The sequence below is a fragment of the Astatotilapia calliptera genome, chromosome 4 (genome assembly GCF_900246225.1).
Source record: "Astatotilapia calliptera chromosome 4, fAstCal1.2, whole genome shotgun sequence".
Classification (NCBI taxonomy): Eukaryota; Metazoa; Chordata; class Actinopteri; order Cichliformes; family Cichlidae; genus Astatotilapia; species Astatotilapia calliptera.
The window spans coordinates 8,634,898-8,655,341 of NC_039305.1; the positions used below are offsets into that span (position 1 = coordinate 8,634,898).

Below are 20,444 nucleotides of genomic sequence, written 5' to 3' on the forward strand. Positions count from 1 at the left end.
GGTCTGTGAAGAAAGAGTTATGAAGTATGAAATTAGAGCCACACCTTTGGATGACTTATTGAAACATGAGCTGTGTAGCAGCAAATAAACTTTCAAAGTAAAATATTAAAAAGCATTACAATGTCCTAAACTGAGCTAGTTCTGACTTTGCCCTGTAAAACCAACTGTTAGTCCACAGGGTTAGCATCTCTGAGAGTATGTGTCACCCTAGTATAATGGCTCACCTCCCAGGATGACACATACAGGGTGAGGCTGAAGGTGACTGGAAGGAAAATATTAATTGAAGCTGGTTCTGCTCTGACCTTAAACATAATGTGTGTCAGCTGTAGGCCGGATTCAGTTTATGTATAGTGCAGAGCCAAGGGGCCTTATCACTGTGCAGTTTTCTGCAGAGTAAGAGAAAGACACACAGTGTCTGCCCATGATACCCCCTTCCCTCCGCCTCTTTGACCCACTTTAAAAACCTTCATTAATTTGGTCTAAATAGAGAGCACACAACCTGCCCATATTCCCCAACAGATGGTAACCACCAAAAGTCTCACTTCCTGGCATTTAATAGCATGGGGGTAAGTTTTATTGCAGTGGTTAGATTAAAATATTAGGCAAAACATTTCTCAGAAACATAGATGTGCCTTTTTCTTCTCCCCCCCAAATCAAGAACAAATCATGCCTTTCATTGGGCCGCTTTGCTTGCATCTTCCCACACACAACACAAAAGCTCTCTGTGATCTCTCTTGAGGCACAAAAGTGACTTTATTTATTTATTTATTGGACACACAGGCAAATTGAAGTAAGGTTCAGAAAGACTTCTACTTTATGAACTTAAAGCCGTCGTATCCTTTTGACATAAAAGTGGAAGGTTTTCAGCCGATGGGCAGAGGGGAAAAAAGGAAAGACCAGATTTGCAGGGGGTGATTATGATTAGGCCTGGAGTTGAGTGTAAGATTAGCAGCTGATTCCAGGGTTATAGTTGAAGTTGAAAAGCAGGTTGAAACTCAGGGACTTGTCTTATGCACAGACTATGTTTAGCCAAGAATCAGTAGGACTAGAGTAAGGGTAATTGTTGCTTCTGGTGGTTTGGTGGTTATGTCCTCTGAGGTCTGTGTAATGGAGAGACACATGAAGAAATGAACTCCTCCATAGTACCCTCCCTTAATTTTTCTGCAACAGCTGCTGAACAGTGTGGTGTATGTCAAAGTGAAGAACTACCCAGACACAGTTAAGAGATGTGTATGTCCCCTTAAATCTGCCAAACATCACGCTTTACTTCTGGAGGATCTAGTTTTTCTGGCAGCTGAATGACATCATCTTTACCCGCCCTCCTGTGACAGTGCCAGACAGACACTGAGACTGCCACCAATTTGACCTCTCTCTCTCTCCCTCTCTCCATCACAGCTGACTGAGATCATGCAGCTGATGAATGCTTATTTCAGTGCCATCCATCGCCAACGAGGAAAAGGGGAAGATGCAGACATCACCATAGCAGACAGCACAGAGGTGGGCTTCCGTCACCTCCGATCAGCGCCGACACCCACACTCCTAGAGCTGCCCTCGCACCCTGTTTGAGAGGGACCCATACCCGGACACTCACTCCCCAACCCCTCAGCCAACTCCTCCGTGTGGTCCCCTGTGAGGCCCAGTCCCAGGCCCAGTCCTCAAGACACTGTGCCTCCTCCGCTGGGAATGGCGCAGCAGCCAAAACAAAGAGAGAGCTGTTTTCATTCCCCATCTTTGAAAATAAACCCTCGCTGAGCTTTCCAGCTGAAGGAGCTGGCCAATGTAGGAGAGAGGGGGGTTGGGGAGAGGATGAGAAGGCAAGGGATTCTGTTTTGCAAGTGAAGCCAGAAACCCACAGAAACCAATACGGCTGCTGATGAGGTGTCAAACACCCTCCCCCCACCCAGTCCTGTCACGCAATCTACTAGGTTACCCTAAATGGCAGTATCTCCCACTCCTCCTTCACACCAGCCTTCAAGACAATGTGAGTAGTTGGGGGGAAACAGCAGCTGAGAGCTGAGACTTACGGCAACAATAAGCTGTGGTACCCACCTCATAAAGGTATGGCTTAGAATAAAGACACTACTTTGTCCTCTTTCTTTCATGAAGAGTGCCATATGTGCGCTGCCTTTTGTAGAAGGCAGCGATCCCTCACGCACTGCTGGCATAGTGCTGAGAATATTCAGTGACACAGACATCTCCCCTGTCTTTGCTGCTCTCCGTCTCTGCCACACACATAGAAACCCGCTCACTCTCACATCCCTTTATGCTGAAATGTTCATCAGAGACGTTCAGTTTTCACAAGGTCCCGGCTGAGCTTGCATTACCTAGAACTGTTGATGCAGTGAGCCATGTGAACTTGGAACTGGAAACAGATGTTGAACTCTATAGTTGAGTCATGTCGGCCGCCACTGCTACAAAACCCCTTACCTATGTGCGCTATTTGATCGAGAAATCAGAAAAGCCGTGTCATTTTCTTCATGACGCATTCAGGATCCGGATTAACTGTTTCTTCTTTCACAGAAACCAAAGGATTTTGGAGTCCTTTCTTCAGTGTCTCTACCAAATGCTCTGATTCGTCCTTCGTTGTGCTGCTTGTCTTGACTTTAATCCTTGAACTGAAATTTGGTTAACACTTGACTGATTAGGTAATTTTGCTTATGTTGACAAATATCCTAATGCAGCTGTAGTCTGCTGAAAAAAAAGGTGCTTTTATGTTATACATATATAAATATAAAAATCTCAGCCCCAGTCGGCAATGTGGATCATCGAACAGTGCCCCTACTTTAAAGAAACACTTTTCTAATCAGGCCACAGATGCTGTCTTAGTATTATTTTGTTTCAACGCTCCTTTTATGTCTTAATTTCAGACCCATACATATATTCATTTGAAGTTTGCTTTAACTGATCAGAGCTGTAGATGCTCCCTAAAGCAGCTCTTATGTGTAAATCTTATGTAGCTCCTCCTTTGTGTTCACTGGTTATTCTGAAGCCAAAGTTTCACCAAGTCGTGGGTTTGAGCACGGACCAAAGATGTGCGTATTTTAATAAGCTTTTACAAGAAGAAATTAACCAAATGCGGACAGATTCCCTAATTTATATGCAACTCTTTCCACTTGTATTAACATTTTCCTGCTGTACACGTCTTCTTAGTGTAGTATTTACAATGTAGGAATTTAAGACAGTAGATGCTTTGTAAAGATAATAGTCCAGTACTGTCTGCTACACTGCCCCATGCAATATAACCAGCCTAATTTTCATTTTTTTTTCTCACCATGGAAGGCCTTGACAAGTCATTGCAGTCTGCCCTGTATCCTGCTCAGAAGCAGGTCTTTGCTTTTTCTACTGCAGCTGCAGGCAGCTCCAAGCTGTATGAAAAGGAAAGAAGAAAAATCAAACTACACGTTTTTTCTTTGTATTACGCTTGTTTGTATGTTGCATGGTACCTTTCTATTTGTGTATAGTTAATTGCACTATTGTTTGTTTTGAAACTAACTTGAGAGTGCAATAAAAAAACTATAAATACTGTATGTAATTAATAAAATTTTTACCATATTGTCTTTGGTGCTGTTTTTCAGCCTCATCTATCCTTTTTTATTTTGAGAAATGTACGTATGTGGTGCCCAGACTTGTGAAGCATTAGGACTATTGTCTTCCTGTAGTTTTGAGGTAACTCAGTTGTGCTGTTAGTGCCAACGCTTTTTACTGGTTTATAAGAATAGCTGGTTGAACAAGTAATGCCAACTGTCTTTGTTGCCCTGTGGTTATGCGCCGTTTAATTAGTCGAATGAACAAACATCAGGAGCACAGCTCTATTCCATTCTCATACAACCGACCAGGTGTGTCTTCAGATAACATCTGAGACATTTCAGGTAAGAATTAAAATAATAGAAATTTTTTTTATTCAGTTTAAAACAGGTCCAACAGGCAAGCGAAATGTAGCAGTATATTCACTTTTAGACAACACAGGGGAAGCCAGTGAATCAAGAATATTTACAGGCATAGAGATGAAGTGTTTAAATTAGATATATCCTTGTACTGTGTTCAGCTGCACAAACTCATTTTCTTTAGAGGACAAATGCTGTTAAAATGTCAATGCTGTTTTTATGGCAGGTATTTCAACACCATTTATGGCTCCAATCCAACTTCAACTTGACATTCTTGTTGGTCATGTACTGTGATAACAAATGAGCAATGTGTATCAGCAGCATACAGATGGTACAGCGCACCACATTAACCAGCATGCTACTGCTTTCTGTCAGTTCCATCTATATGCAAGGACACCTCTCTGCCTACCAAGTGCACAAAAACTAAAGTACAGTACTTTGTATAAAAATAGACCAAAACAAGGCAAAATGTTGATTTAGACTGAGGATAACTGTAAATAACATTGCTGCAAGAGATTAACAATAAAAATACAGAAACGGGTATATTTACAGATGTTTTGGAGACAACAGCTGTTGATGCTTTGTACAGGATTTTCTATAATTAGTGCTCTTTTATTTCACAGAGCTGTTAAGGTTGAGAACACTTCATATAAACTGGGGGTTCAGAATCTGCAGGATGTGATGCATTTACTTTTTCTGGTTAATAGTCATGAAAGTCTCTAATTTGGAGACACAAACACTATGTTATTACATGTTAAAGCAAGCCAATAAATATCGTTTTTATCCAGAAAAGCAGTTATAGCCAAATAACTATTCTGTGATATCTGTGTGAAAGAAAACTATTTTTGTCCAGAAGCGAGAATTAAGTATAAAAGACAAAGTCTGTTCACTGTTCTTGCGTGCCCCAGGAAATATAGTCAGGCCTTGTTGCTGCGCTGTACTCGTCTACCAGCTGTTGGACAACTTCCCTCGAGTTGTCCAGCTCATCAAAGTTGTCCTTGAATATGTCCTCTTTGCGGAACTGCTCCAGGAAGGCCTCGCGCTTACGCAGTTTGTCGTACTGCCTGCATGTCCGCTCAAACAACTGCGGGACAGCAAAAAAGAAAAAGTGACATCAACGCTAACATCCCAAAGTGAGAAAAGAACCAAAAGGTTCTTTTTCAGATTTCTTTTTTAGAACAATCACACTTTCTGTTTTGTTTCTTTGCCTTGGTGTTACGGGAAAGAAATGAAGTCTATTGCATGACTGAAACTTCTGTGTAACACTAATTTCCCCTTGCTTTAATTTTGGAACCTACATTCATGAGAAAACAAAGCACAGCAATATAACCACCAGTAAAGGCTTTCTAAATCACCTTAGATTGAGTAATATAATGAAATGACATGGCTATAGCTTCTTTTAGTTTTACAACTCGTTTTAAACCAGTAAAAAGATTACTTAGTTTTGAGGAAATGTCTTGTTTGGCAGCATGATAATCCAAAACCTAATTTTTCCTGGAATCCCCCATGAAATGCTGCTTGGGCAGCTCACTGCATATCCTCAACTATGAACAAGGACAGATTAAGGTCTCCACTACATAGCTACACACTGGAACTGAACATAACTTTCCAATATGCACTTACAGAGGAGATACTTGTGTGGTTGGCCATCATCAGGCCGCTGACTCGGTGAGCTGAGGGCAGGTACGGGGACTTTCTGGACAGAGCCACCTGGATGCTGGCGGGACCCCAGGGAATAAAGCTGGCAAGTTTACGTTCCCGGATCCTTTGGAGGCTTTTATGTACCTAGAGTCAGTTCACATATGTTTAAATATAGTCCTAACATAATTATGTTGGATCAGTTCAACACCTCAGACAACAGATGTACAATTGTACCTGTGTTGGGTCAACCTCCCCCTGGATGATGTTGAGGATGGCGATGTAGCAGTGGCTAGGCTGCCTCTCTCTTCCTGTGGACACCATCACATTCTTGGGTTGTAGGAGTCTCCTCATCACGTCCAGCACTGTGGTTTTCCTCACACTAGCAACCTGAGACACAGCAGGGTGATTGATTTCAAACGCAACACCATCGGGATTATTTTCTAATTTCACACGCATCACAAGGGACGCAACTCACCGACTGGTCAGTAGTGAGAGGTGTGTATCCAGTCATAAGGAAGTGGAGACGGGGTGTGGGGATGAGAGATGCGATCAGGCCAATAAGGTCATTGTTCATATAGCCTGGGTAGCGCAGAGTGGTTGTGCTTGCAGACATAATGGTGGAAACCTGCATGTATGAATGTTAAAGCAGACATTGACAAATTAAGCTCCTTTGAAATGTTATTTGTGCACTATATGCTCAATAGCTGTGTTTAAAAGACAGATACTTTATTGATAGAACAACTAAAATTATTGATCAGCTCTAGTGAAAACACAAATTTTTCATCTTCCCACAAAATAATAAAAATATATTATAAAAAAAAAACAAACAACAACCACGCACCCAAATGTAAATCAAACCCTAAGCTTTTCTTTTTTTTTGCCACTTGGCCCTAAAAAAAGTGTAGCTCAAGTCAAGCACTTTTAAACTGTTTGGAAAGTGAAGCCAAGTGTGGTTCTTTTCAAGAAATCTGAAATCCATTTTAAAGTTCAACTAACTTGTCAAACTAGTTTGTGCATCTTGTAATTTCTGCATTGGGCGCCACGTCTCGCGCAGTCTGTCTCAACATTTGTCTTTGTTCAAATACATCAAGGAAGACTGCAAACTACACCTATAACTAAGACCTGCTGACTGACAACCAAAAAGAGAGGCAGAGGCTCTAACACAGTGTTATATCACTCACTCACCAGCTGATTGATCTGGGAGAATGAGGGGTTCTGGATATGCAGCCTGTCGGTGGCAATCCGATTTAGAGCGGTGTTATCCAAAACCACCTGACGCACAAGCACAGTTCACATACAAAGGGCAATGATTAGACAAATGAAGAGGAAAAACAAGGGAGAGGGAAAAACTCTCCAGCAAAACAGTATAGTGAAAGCCAATACACTACTACAATGTTAAAGAAAGGGTGAGAGGATATCGCAGTAATGATGCAGTAAAGGAACCTCTTAAGAAGCAATACAGTGTGCTGTTGTTAGAGGAGTTGAATATAAAAGACACACTGTACAGTCTCAACAGAGGGACCAATTCTTGGGCAGATTCTATTAGCTCTGCGGCTAATTTAATCAACATGGGGGCCTTATGCAAGACCCTGGAGGAAGTAGGTATTAAAGGGGAAACACCATTAGACTGTCAGAGCATCTCAGACTAATACAATCACCAATTCAGGACTTAGATTTAATAAGTTCGATATTAGATAGGATTTGCTAGGGCTCAAGGCTGGCACTCCAATTTGCTTCTTTATTAGCCTGCTAGACAAGTAGTGAAGCAGCCTCAAGAGTAGATCTTCAACAAAGGAAAAGATAAGAGTTAGACAGTCTCTATCTGTCAGTAGCATCATAAAACAAGATTGTGCAATTCAAAATATAAACAAAATGCCATAAAAAGCATCCATCAAAGGCACCGTCAGCAATTAAGCTGTAGTGCTTAAAGCCAAGTGTCACATAATTTCACTTTAAAAGACAAATTACAACAGAGTAGTCAAATTGGGGGGAAAATATTTAACAGTTTTTGTATCTGTGTTATAATGTCACACTGAAAAGTTAAAATTAACATAAAACAGACCTTAAAGAAACCTTTTCAGTGAAGTATGGGTTCCTTATAAAAGGAGATAGCTACAGTAGTATACAGACTTTAAGTACTCACTGGCCACTTTATTAGGTATACCGTGTTAGACTCCCTCTGGCCTTCAGAACCACCTTAGTTCTTCATAACACAGATTCAACAAGGTGCTGGACACACTCCTCAGAGATTTTGGTCCATATTGACATGATAGTGTCTCATAACTGCCGCAGGTTTGGCCTAGCCCTTCTTCCTCTGACTGCTGACAAGGCATTTTTGGAGAACTGACACTCCCTGGATATTTTCCTTTTCTTTTTGGGGGGGCCCCATTCTCTGTAAACCCTAGACATCGTTGTGTGGGAAAAAACCCAGTAGGTCAGCAGTTTCTGAAATACTCAGATCAGCCCATTTGGAACCAACAACCATGCCGCATTCAAAATCACCTTTCTTCCCCCATTCTAACTCAGTCATGTTAACCAACATGCATTGGGTTGTTGCCATGTGATTGGATTTTTAGATGTCTGCATAAACAGGAAACTAAACAGCTGTACCCAATAAAGTGGCCAGTAAGCACATGTTAAGACATCTCATCTCAACATGTTAAATTTTATTGGGTGGAATAGCTGAACAATTTGGTTTGTTTTAACTTTATTTTGCATGGCATGGTTATAGGGTTTCCAAAAATGCTGATTGCTATATCCCTATGCCATCTTGTGAGATTATTTATGTCATTGGTGTGTAATGATGCCAAGAAAGCAATGGGATTAATTAGTATCCTTTCTTTTTTTCCTTTTTATAATGCTGCTGCTCACCACGCAGTCTGCATTCTGAGTGAGTCTCTTCAACGTCAGCAGTGAGTTGTATGGCTGAACAACCACATCACTCATCTCATCCTGGTTTGGGAAGACTGAGTAAGTCTGAACCAGCTTCTTTGGGTACCTGTGGGACAGAAATTATATATTATTTGCTCGTACTATACTGCAAGAAAAAGAAATACAAGGGATCAAGTCGAGTATGTGCATGCGGACCTGTCATTGAGCCTCTCCAGGAGATAGGATCCAAGCCCCGAGCCTGTCCCCCCAGCAATCGAGTGACACAGGACAAATCCCTGCAAAGACAAAGGATCACTCAATACCTTCAATTTCAAGCTACAGAGTGCGCCACACATGTGCGAACCTTACTGTGAACTCTTCTGAAGCAGAACGTTAAATGTGCCTGTGGGTGTGCAAATGCCTCTTTTCCTCTGCAGTTATATAAATGGGAACGCAGCCCCACCTCACAAATAGGCTCCCTCACCCCCCCAAGACAGCCCAGTAATACCTGCCTTCTTCACTCGCCCGGCTATTATCACCAGACATACCGCACGCCACACCCTGCCAACATACACATGCCCACAGCAGCTCGGCCCACCTTCCTATCCAATGCACACACGAGTGCACACACTAAATAATAATGTGGGGTCATAATGTGAATGAGTTACAGAAATTGCAGACCTTCGAAAGGAAATGCGACTGTTATTTTATGGGAGGTTGGCAGCTGAAGAAAGTTCACCCCAAAAAAAAAAAAAAAAAAAAAAGGACGCTAAGAATAATAGTGAGGCATGGCTAGGGCTGTGCTGGTTTTAAGATGACAGGCTCTGGCACCATTTTAGCATGCCGTTTCTATCAAGTCATTCATTTCTACATGCATTTTACCACAACAAAAACAAAACGCAACCCTTAAAGACTGAGAGAAATCATGCCTGAGTAAAATCCACCACTCCATAACAGTATTCAGACAACGAATGGGTTTACTCAGTCTAGACTGAGCTTCACCTCCAAAAAGTCACTGAAAAGAAACACAAATCAACCCCAGAGACACCAAAACTGCCCACGTGACCACAAAGAAAGACAAAATGATCGCAAAATGACAACAAAGAGACACTGAGACACCAACTGCTCCACTACAAAGAGACACAAAATGACCACAGAGCGACACAAAATGATGACAGACATTATCAGTTAACCAGATCACAAAGAGACAAATGGAACTGCAGCATGACCACAAAACTACAAAGAAACACAAAACAAGCTACAAGGTGTAAGTATATCCATATCAGACAGAAAATCCCTGTAATTTCAACAGGTTCAAAAGTAATCCCCTCACATTAACAACAAATACCTGACACTTTAATGCATGAATAAGGTTTAGGCTACAGTTTCAAGCTGCTCTTAAAAATGTAATATTTCTACACACATCCATATCAATTTACTCTTAAATCAATTTTTAAAATTCCACACTGCCACAGCCTCAATCGTCCCAGCCCTCTGGGATAGTCAGTATGTGATAAAAGATAAACTTGCCTCCAAGCTGTCGCTGCCATCTGCCTCTCTGTCAATAATGTCGAAGATGTCTTCTTGAATTTTTTTTCCCTAGAGGTAGAGAATCCAGAGCAGATTTTAGATGTGTTATTAAATTTTTTATTGAGATTAATGGGGTAAGGGTAAAAAAAACAAAAAGAAAAAAGTAGGTTATATCAGGTGATCACCTGTGCATAGCCACTAGCCCAGTTGTTCCCAGCACCTCCACCATGCTCAGACAGGTAGATGTTCTCTGGGTTGTACAGGTTTGCATATGGGGAGTTAAGGATGGAGTGGATCACGCGGGGCTCTAAGTCGAGGAGAACTGCACGAGGGATGTAGTGCTCATCGTCAGCCTTTGGGGTTTTAATCAAAAACAAGCGGTTAGATGAAAACACTGCAGTGTTGAGCTTGTCGTCTCCCTGCAGGAGCTTGGTTCTTACAGTTTACGATACAAGCATGCCACCTAGTCGCAAATAATATGATTGCACTTCAGCTGCATAGAAGCATCATCACACTGGAGACGTTGTACACTCTGCGGTGCAGAAAATGTAGGCTGATTGTAACACATAGCAAGAGACTATGTGCTACGAAGCAGAATACTTCTGCTCCACTTACCTGATAGAAGAATACATCCTTTCTGTCGGTCCCTTCTGTAGCAAACTCCTCAACAATCCCCTCTGGACTTATGCCATGCTCAGCACACAGCTGCTTCCAAAACTCAAATCCGACTGAGTAACAGGGAAGGGGCACAAGTAAACAAAACATGTTCATTTTGACTACTCAAACTGGTACAACTTTACTCTAAATGCACGGATGCCCGTTACCATAAAATGCATATCATAAAGGCACCTGATGGTAACCACACAATATGCACAAGTTAACATTATGTTTATAGACACTATTAGTCAATTGGTAAGCTAGGATACAAGGTCGTTGTTTCTGTTACATTTAAAGTTAGCTCGACTTATTATTAGCAGTTAGCTACTGTCGTTACACAGCAGAATACATGGCAATCTGATGACATCTCGCACAGCTAACAATAAAAAAAGCTGTAGCGGTTTCAACGCTATCAACGTCTTTGCACGTACTTTGGTTTCCGCACTGTCCGAGCTGAAGCGTTATGATTTCCCGCGGCATGTTCCGTCTTCAGTCGCCCCTTATTTAGCTAGCTCTTGTAGTCTGCCTGCTAGCTAAATAATAGAAGAAAATAGCCACTGCTTTCACACCGCTTCACCTCTGCCCGCTCCTTCCCGCTTGGTCCTGCGGTGACGCTTCAAGCAGACTTCTTCTACTGTTGGTTAGCGAGTCGCAAGGCGACTCTAAACGTGTGCTGCCACCGGTCGTGTCGGAGTGTGTAGTGCTGTAAGGAACCGTAAAATATGCCTTACATCATCTGTCAACCTGTCCATCACCAATGCAAGCAAGAAGGGGCTCAGAGACACTCTTACTGCACACCCCAGCTTGCTTTGTTGCCTGGTCTACACAATGCAACTCTTTCTGACCGTCTATATGCTTTTCAATCAAGACTCTGAAAGCAAACATCGCATCTGTATTGTTCTTTCTCATTTTTAAGCAAGACTGCAGCTTCCTGATCATCACCTTTATTCAATTTCTCTTTCCCATAGCTTCATTGTATGGCTTATCAGCTTTTCGCCCAAGTAGAGCTTTGAATATTATCCCTTGTTCTTGAAAATGTATACCAACACACTTCTCCATTCCTCAGATTCTCCATTCTCCAAGATTGTGTTAAACAATATGGTTAAAAAATTCCACTCTCATAGACATCTCCATACCTCCACACTTATGTAATCTTGGCCAACTGCCTCTCCACTCTTCATCCCCTTCATTCTCTTCATAGCTACTTCCTCCTTACTAATCCTCTGCCCTTCCTGATTCACTAACTGTCCTCCATCTCTCCCCTCTGTTATTTTCGTTATTCATTAGCTCTTCAATGTACTCAGCACACTCTTTAGTACAGCTTCCATCTGTAATCAGTCTAACCTGCTGCACATCCTTTCATTATAAACATTATATAATAATAATAATAATAATAATAATAATAATAATAATAATAATAATAATAATAATAAGTGTTCCCCTTGTTTGTATTCATCAATGTCATTATAGAATGTGACCACAAGGGGACAGTGTAGACACATTTTAAAATGCTCAACTGTAAGCCCACTGTCTATGAGATAAATTACAGTAGCTAAATAAACAGGTATACAGTTAAATTTAGATAATTTAGACAGGGAAGTAAAGTTCTTTTCATAACAAGCCGTTTTCATTAATAGGTCGTAAGTAATGAATTGTACGAGATTATATTTTTAATAGGCTTAAAATCATGATGAATAAAGAGGGAAGAAGTGGGTGGTTGTGGACAGCTTAATCGAAAATGGGTTAGGTTTTTGGTGTGGAAAATTACAGTCGCAATAGCGCTTTCATTTTCAACTTTGCCGACGAAGTGCTTCAAAATAAGCAAAGATGTTCCTACTGCACCTGAATGCCTCATGACGCAGGGCCAAAGTGTATTGTGATTGGGCCGCTGACGGCTCAGAAAAACAGGTGACGCCATATTGTAAGTTCTCCGAATCGAGCGCCGCATTTCTGCAAAAAAATGACAAAATAGTAAGTGTTAGCTGCTTTTGAAACGTTTATCCATTTGCTTTGATAAAATATTTTATTTTAATATAGTCAAATGTGTGTTGTTAGACCATAATAAAGTGGTTTGGCTGGCGTCATTTGCTTTTAGCTTAAAAATCCGTTAGCATAAATGTTAGTGGAGCGGCGCTGTGGCGCTCCTTATGAAGCTGTTTACATGGTTCCACTTAGCTTAAATCTTTATTTTACAGGCTTACTTTGTCAGGAGTAGGACGCTGAGATGACTCACACTGGAACAATGCAAGGGGCAGACGTGGGGGATTGCTCTGCTAATCAGAGCGCTGATATCTGCCTTCGAAGTCGTTCATGCTCTAGCGAAAGAGATGGCCAAGTACGAGCTGTCAAAGCTGCTCTCCAGTCCAGGCTGGGGCCCTATGAGCCTGTCCTGACCTACCTGCAGTCTGTCCTGGTCTGGGAAAAACCCTTTCATTGTGTCCTTCTCTACATTGTGATCAACGTTGTGTTCTGGTAAGTTTTAGCTTGTGTTAGTTTGTGAGTTATGTTTCCTCAGTGTCTCTGTGTTACAGTTGCCGACATCCAGACAACACCAAGAGGCAAGACAGCGTGACTGGAAGCAGATGGTTCTTATACACAATGCAAATCTTTTGCCTGTCAGTTCAAGATAAAGCAGCTGGCTGAGTGGCGGTACTATTTTTATGCACACTCTGCAGGGACTTTTCACTCAACTTTAATGCTCCAAACTGTTGCTTTTAATCTTGAAATCTGTGTAATGCTGTGGATTATCTCTACCAATTTTACCAGTGAGCCTGTAAAGGTCAAATCTACAGTTAGTGTCATGGGGATAAGAGGGGAAGTTGTTTCACTATATGAATATGTAAGTATGTTTGAGTGTTTCACTGGGCCAAATTTTGGCTTACTTAGTTGACCTGGGTATTGCTAGATGTACAGGAAGGATCATTGACCTGACACATGGAAAGAAAGCCTGACTGGTGGGCATTTTTGCAGAGGTCTGGCGTTCAGCCTGAATTTGATTAGACCACCAAGCGTTTCAGAACGTTTACACTGCATCTGCTTTATCTTTGCTTCTGCACACACATAATGGTGCAGGCCATTTTCAGCCCAGAGTGATGCAGCCGTAACCCCAAAGTGACTGAAAGTTAGACATTAACAAGGGCAGCCGCTCTCACAGTAGGACAGGGTTGTCCTGATTTTCAACATACAGGTGGCGGATGACAAACTCGTGAAACCACGAGCTGCATTTTCAGTGCTGAGCACTTGTTGTGTTCTCATTTTTCAGTGACCCAACTTTCCATAAACATTTTCACATTGCTTTTGTTACTGTCACTTCTAATTACAGCATTAACCCAAATACTGACACCCCTTGTTCTGCCAGCAAATTCTTTGTTAGGTTAATCTCTAACCGGTGATTGGCAGAATCCTGCAGCATTGTTGTTCCCATTACATTTTGGAGTCTTGTGATCTGAAAATGGAGCAGCAGTTGGGATTTAGTTAGGGTTGTGTGCAAGACAGAAAGATGGAAAAAACCCTGAAACCTTATGTATAGTTAGACTACATTTTTTACAATATGAACATCTGTTAGTCTGTTGGATTAATATCATCTAAATGTTTATTGATATAATTGATATTACAGTAGTGTGTGGAGTTAAAAGAAATGGTCAAATACTCTACTTACTGCCAACCTTCTTGTTTAAAATACATTTGTGTAAGACACCAGAGGGTGGGCTTTCTTTCTTATTCTGACTTTGACAATAATAAATGGAATTTGCTCAGACTGTCTTGCGGTTTAATTAATTTTGCATTAACTTTTTAATTACATTGCTCTGTGATTGTTTATGCCTATGAAAGCAAGAAATAGATGCACTGTGTTCATGTGTTTTCTGTGGTTTATCCCCTGCCAGGTTCTTCGCTCTGACCTCACTGCGCCTGATATTCCTGTCGGCATCTGGCATGGTTGTACTCGTCTGTCTAGATACCTGGAGAAATAAGATCTGGCCAGAGATTAGAGGTGCTAAATTTTGTCTCAATGTATATTTGTATATTTAAGAGAATACATCATATTCTGCATTTTCCTTTTTTTCCGCTTCTGGAATGTCATAGATTGTGCAAAATGCAGCCAATTCAATCCCTAATGTACTGTGGCTGTAGCAAATGTACTTTTGTTCCTAGAATAAATGTGACATCAGTCAGCAGCCTTGTACTCTGGACTTTGAAAGTGATCTGTATTAGTCATGAAACGGTTCATCTTTGGCAGTGGTTTTTAAAATCCCGAAGACACTGTAGATGAAAGCCAAGCAAATGTCTAAATAATGTATACATAATGTTACACAGTGATATTTAATGTTTCTTAAAGTGATGAATGTTCTCTCCCTTTACAGTCAGAAAGCTGGATGAATCAGAAAATGAGAGGTTTGTAGCCACTGTTGTTTTTTTTTTTTTGTTGTTTTTTTTTATTCTCATATTGCAGCATTAGTTGAATGATAAGGAGTTGATTAAGCAGTAAGGAGTTAAATGATTGTGTCCCTGTCTAGCTGGGGTCTGGTGCATCCTGGCACCCTCAGTGTGCCTGAATTGTGCCACCATATTGCTGAGGCCTGGGTCAGTGGAGTGGTTGTGAAATCCAGTATTGTGCAGTACAAGCGTCAAAATCCTGGCACAGTGAGAGCTACACACAATAACACAATGACTTCATTCTGTATCACAACACCTATTGTATGATTTTTAAGTTATCCCTGTTTGATTTACCTATTATCCTTTTCTAATTTTTTTTCCTTCACTGGTTTATTAACTCGGTCACACTAGAGGAAAAATAGGCGGTTGACCAATGATTGCGCAGAATTTTTTTCACATTGGGCGAGCAACTTGTGGTTGAGCATGCAACCTTTGAACATTCAACCATCAACCTTTGGGAGACCATTTTTTAATCACAAGGCGACCTGTTGGGAGGCAACACCCAGTCACAGTCCAAGTTGGACTTATTGGAGTCGCTCAGACAGTTTGGCAGAGGCTTGAAGAAAATTGTTGTCTAATTTGTAAACACAAACAGTTGGAGTCGGTCTGTAACGATGGACACAACTTACATGTGACGATTATCTTTGCAATAGATCGTTCTAGTCAGCTGCTTGTTTTCTTGTTATATTCCTGTATAATATCAGTTACTGAGCAGCTATCTTTGTCCAGTTAAATCACAGTTATTGCTGTTTTATCATTGTCACTTTAAAGACTGCAACTGACTGTGATTTGTCATTGTCCTGCTCGCCATCTTTAAAGTTACCATTTCGAAGAGATTCCACATGTTCATTGCACGGGGTTGGAATACTTTTGGTCGTGATACGGTCTCCTGTTTTCCCTAGTGTGACTGTAGCTGTGGATAAGTGCACCATGGGCAACACGATATGGTGTTGTTGACTATTTTCTGTGTGTGTGTGTGTTTTTTGTTTGTTTGCTTGTTTTTTGTTTGTTTTTGTTTTTCCGGCTCTTCTGTGACAGTTTTGCATCGTGACCTGTGGAGTGTTCAGCTGTTTGGCTATCATTGGACGCTACATTCCTGGATTAGTGCTCTCCTACTCTGCTTGTGAGTCCGAGCAGTTTATCCAGTTCTAATTAAAAACCCACGCCTCTTCACAGAACTATGTTGGCAAAGAAACTCTGCCTGACTAGTCTAATTAAAAGTGCATGGGTGGGGAAACCAGATCTGTGGGGGCTCAGTACCGGGGCCTGATCTGTGAGGTGATTAAAATGTGGATGAGGCAGACCAGGCAGGAGTGAAAGAGCCAGGCAGAAAGCTAAGGAGGTCAGACAGAGACCAAGCTAATCTCCTAACCTTCAACCAGTAGGCTGCAAAGCTGGGCAAGGAGGACATCTGACGTCTGAAACAATCCAAACATCAGCTTGTACTCTACATATTAAACCTCTATTCCCTGTCCCTCAGTTTTTCTTTATCACAAAAAAAAGTCAACAGGCTATCTTTCTGTAGTGAAATACTGCACTTTAATAGAAATGTCCCTCTTCTCTATCTTAACTAGTATTCTCTCTGCCCCTCCTCTAGTGTTAGCTACTCTCCTGACTCCTCTGGCAGCCTATCACAAGCTTTTCCAGCATCTTGGCATCAAGCTGGAGCCAGTCCTGCAGCGGCTGGACTTCAGCGTTCGTGGATACATGATGTTAAAGCCCATTGACAATCAGTGTAAGTTGTAAACCAAATTGTATCGTGTATATTTGTACTAGAATTGGCAGCTAACTGGATTTTATGTAAATTTATTCGTTTGAGATGAAACTGTTGTTAAGACAATTTCCACTCCAGTAAATGAGACCAAAGTGCAAATATCAGAGTAGAGATAGTGATGTAAAGTGGGTTTTTTTTTCTTTGTTTGTTGATTAATCTGTTAATCAGTTCTAATTTTACAAACCATTTCTAAAACTGGTTGTCCTGCACACTGTGTATTTAACTACTACAGTTAAAATAAGCTGGACTCAGTAATTATTTGTTGTCTTGGTCACTCCACTCTGCAGTCCTACGAAGACCTCTACATGGTGCAGCCTCGGGTGAAGCCAGTGACAGTGAGGAGGAGTTGGCCGCTTTTTGCCCAACAGTAAGGCTGTTGCACTTCTAAAGCTCTTAATATTTTAATCAAACTGTTACTCACTATGCCTGCCTTTCTATTGTTTAAAGTCGGGGACATCATTCCTGAAATTTGTCTTCAAATATAGTTTTTGTTTTTGTTCATATTGTGATCTAGTAATTATGTCAACATACACAAAATGCTTCCTAAAGCAGAAGTAAACTTTTATATTTAAAGTGTTCATAATGAGTAATGTGAATTTGTGAAAAAAATCTTAGTCTTTACAATTCTATAAATTAAAATTTAAAGTCTGTCCAGGTTTTTTTTTTTCTCTTTTAGTGAACATGAGTTGTTGTTAGTCAACAGTGTTGGTTACAAGGTTATAAAATGAAACGAAAGATGAAACATTCACTGCACCTATTGCTTTTTCAGCACACTGTTAGCTACAGCAGCACGTCAGCACCATTTCCTGTTGTGGTTAGGAACGTCACAAAATGTACCTGTTTATTTTTGTGTTAATGTGTGTTTGTGGCAAAGCCTGCAGATGGTAAAAGGATGAGAAACAAGCAGAGAGTCAAACTAAGAATGTTTCTCTGTTTATGTCAGAGTCGGAGTTACCAGCTTGACTGCCATCTTAAAAAAATGCACCACAGCACAGCCTAAACCATTTCATTTTGTCTCCTAGTTTGATGATGCTGTTGTTGCGAAGGAGCTTGCACTGACCGACTCCGAGCATTCTGATGCTGAGGCTTCTTATACTGACAATGGAACATTTAACCTGTCACGTGGCCAGACCCCACTGACTGAAGGCTCTGAGGGTATGTATGCCAAAAAGACGGACTTCTTACCTCGATTTCCTGGTTAGTTCATGCTTCTGATCTTCTCCCTGTCTGTATTCCGGCCAGATTTTGACAGGCATAGTGATGCTGAAGAATCCTTTGCCCAGGACCTCCCAGACTTCCCCTCCATAAACCCTGATGCCACTCTGATGGATGATGATGATGACACGAGCATTGGACTGCCTAGCCTGGGTCTGTCTGGGCTAGCTAGTCACCGGGCTTCAGTGCTGGATGTGGAATCTCATCTTGACTCAGACCAAGAGGATCTAGATGCTGAACTTTCTCTTAGCAGCCTGCCACCTGCCTCTAATATCACTGGAGACTTGGCTGGAGTCATTGCCAGCAACATGATCCAGGCAGCAATAGTCGGGGCACTGCAACCACGGCCTCCTGCTGCCCAACGCAGAGAAGGTCCCCCCAGGGCCGGGGCCCACCGAAGCTATCGCAAGCAGTCCAGCTCTGAGCTAGACACAGACTTGGATGGAGAAGACTTTGAGATGCTGGATCAGTCTGAACTAAACCAGCTGGATCCCTTCAGTGAAGGTGCAGGTTCTAGACGGGGAGAGAGCCAGGGGTCTAACTTTTTGTCTAGCCTGCTTGGTAAACCACAGTAAGGTGTGTGTGTCTGTGTGTGCACAGCTTGAATGTGTGTTGATAAAGTATGAGAATGTGTGTGGGAGATGGTTTTAGGTTCCAGCACCCCTGCTCCTGATTAGCATCAGTTTATCACTGTGAAGTATTTCATATTTTCTATCTTTTCAGACTCTCTTTGCTGTAGTTTGAAAATGTGATCATCCAGAAAACTTTTACTTCGTAGGCTGAGCAATAGGTAACACAATAACATACATAAAACACATTCAAACATTAAATATACCAGCATTATTGAGCCTTTTTGCAGTCTTGTAACTTTACACACCACTCAGTTACAAGGTACAAGTACTTGTTGACTTCAAATGAAAGCCAGAGGCCATCAGATCTTTTCTACACCGAGGTCTAGACATACAGGGCTATTAACACAGGACCAAATGTGACATTCCTCTTGGTTGAGCTGAGCCATGTTTTAGTACTGATATTGTGCAACAGCCTTTTATATAAAAGCTTATTTAGGCATTGCAGTATTTGGATGTATCAGCCCTTCAATAAGTAGTAGCTCATGTTCATGTTGATACTCGGCTGTCTTTAACACGATCTGATGGAAGAGGATTAATTTGATGGTGCACCATCGAATTCATTTAGAGAATCATTTAGACAATTTAAACACTTGACAGCAGTTGCATATTTAGTCAGTGATTATGTTCTTCAATGAAGGTGAATGATATCTGGATAAAGTTCAACATTTTCTATTTTCCTTTTCTCTTGACTAACAGGAACGCATTCAAAGTTTATTTTGTCACAATAGTCTTATGTGGCCCAAAGTAGCTCTGTTACATTTGTGTTAATGAATTTGTTCCTCACATCAGAACATGCTTCTTTTTCGCGTGTGAGTAATTTCTGATTTTATTTTATTTTTCCATTTTCCTGCCCTTTAAAATGGCTCAATTACCTGGAATGAGCCCTCGGGTTTGTTTGCGATTCAGTTTTTTGTTTGTTTTTGTTTTGTTTTTTAAAGAAAAAATTTAAAATAGTCTCTTTATGTCTTACCACTCTTGTATTCTATCTGGTTGACCTTCAAACTGACCTTCTTTTTTTTTTTTTTTTTTTTTTTAAAGAGAAAATTATATTCTCAAGGCTCTTTTACAATCTTAATAGGCGACCTTGTTTACATCAAGTTTGGATAGGAAGTTAACCTCATATCTTTTTTTAAGTGTTATTTTATAGTGGCTTTTGCTGGTCGGCCTGATTTCCTATACATGGACAAACCATGTCTGTATAGTGTTTTAGAGTGGAAATGGCACTTGAAATTTCCATGAGCCACAAGTGAGATTTACTGAAATGCACATATGAAAAGTTAAAATGCTGGTTGTTTAATAGAGGGAAAAAACATCACTGTTTTCAATTGTGTTATTTTGAGAAGAAAATCGTAGCTGCAATTTTAGCACAGTATAGAAAAAAATCTGCTGGATTCAGAATTTAAATAGAACAATGTAAACTGATGGGAAATTGCAGAAAATAAATGTTACTAAATTAGTTGGACTTGGTTTGACCATATCAGTTAACAAGAATGTTTCTGTAGGCTGTTCTATGAGAAGTCCTCATCATGAGGGATTTGTAGGCTGTTTGTAATGTAACGTGCATAGTAGTGCATTTCCTTCTGTGTAACTGGTTTTGATATGTTTTGATGTGCAAATCATATTAAATAAAATGTTTGCAATTAACTGTCTCTCTGTTTATCAAAGGTGCTCTTAAGGCAATTCAGATGTACTTCATTTAATACCGAAAAGCTCTGGAACAACTAGAAAACCAGTCACGGCCTAATTTGACATTTGTGTTTTATTCCGTTTTAGATGGATCATCATAGCTGTGGACTTCAAAGAGCT

The 20,444-nt window shown here is 40.9% G+C and overlaps 3 protein-coding genes across 5 annotated transcripts in view; 2 read left to right on the forward strand and 1 right to left on the reverse strand.

The window, feature by feature from the left end:
* The window catches only part of plekhh3 (pleckstrin homology, MyTH4 and FERM domain containing H3), a 36,504-nt gene extending 32,947 nt beyond the window's left edge, over positions 1–3,557 (forward strand). Inside the window, exon 13 of the mRNA XM_026164411.1 lies at positions 1,396–3,557. Coding sequence (XP_026020196.1) covers positions 1,396–1,566 — 171 coding nt within the window. The 3' untranslated portion in view covers positions 1,567–3,557. The remainder of the gene's footprint in view (positions 1–1,395) is intronic.
* A 238-nt stretch (positions 3,558–3,795) lies between these two features.
* tubg1 (tubulin, gamma 1) lies at positions 3,796–12,489 on the reverse strand. Of its 2 annotated transcripts, XM_026164414.1 has the most exons (12): positions 12,426–12,489; positions 11,015–11,286; positions 10,542–10,654; positions 10,112–10,279; positions 9,927–9,995; positions 8,613–8,692; positions 8,397–8,523; positions 6,711–6,797; positions 6,001–6,150; positions 5,760–5,912; positions 5,508–5,669; positions 3,871–4,968 (listed from the first exon to the last, which is right to left on the reverse strand). In XM_026164414.1, the coding sequence occupies exons 2-12, from the start codon at positions 11,061–11,063 to the stop codon at positions 4,771–4,773; spliced, it is 1,356 nt and encodes a 451-aa protein (XP_026020199.1). In that variant the 5' UTR covers positions 11,064–11,286; positions 12,426–12,489; the 3' UTR covers positions 3,871–4,770. The 2 variants fall into 2 exon arrangements, with proteins under 2 accessions (XP_026020200.1, XP_026020199.1); XM_026164415.1 differs by lacking the exon at positions 12,426–12,489 and having other exon boundaries at positions 3,796–4,968; positions 11,015–11,291.
* retreg3 (reticulophagy regulator family member 3) lies at positions 12,439–20,282 on the forward strand. 2 transcript variants are annotated; one of them, XM_026164413.1, is made up of 10 exons: positions 12,439–12,504; positions 12,779–13,055; positions 14,468–14,574; positions 14,945–14,975; positions 15,098–15,224; positions 16,056–16,140; positions 16,615–16,752; positions 17,079–17,158; positions 17,814–17,946; positions 18,034–20,282. In XM_026164413.1, the coding sequence occupies exons 2-10, from the start codon at positions 12,808–12,810 to the stop codon at positions 18,579–18,581; spliced, it is 1,497 nt and encodes a 498-aa protein (XP_026020198.1). In that variant the 5' UTR covers positions 12,439–12,504; positions 12,779–12,807; the 3' UTR covers positions 18,582–20,282. The 2 variants fall into 2 exon arrangements, with proteins under 2 accessions (XP_026020198.1, XP_026020197.1); XM_026164412.1 differs by having other exon boundaries at positions 12,489–12,554.
* The last annotated feature ends 162 nt before the right edge of the window (positions 20,283–20,444 follow it).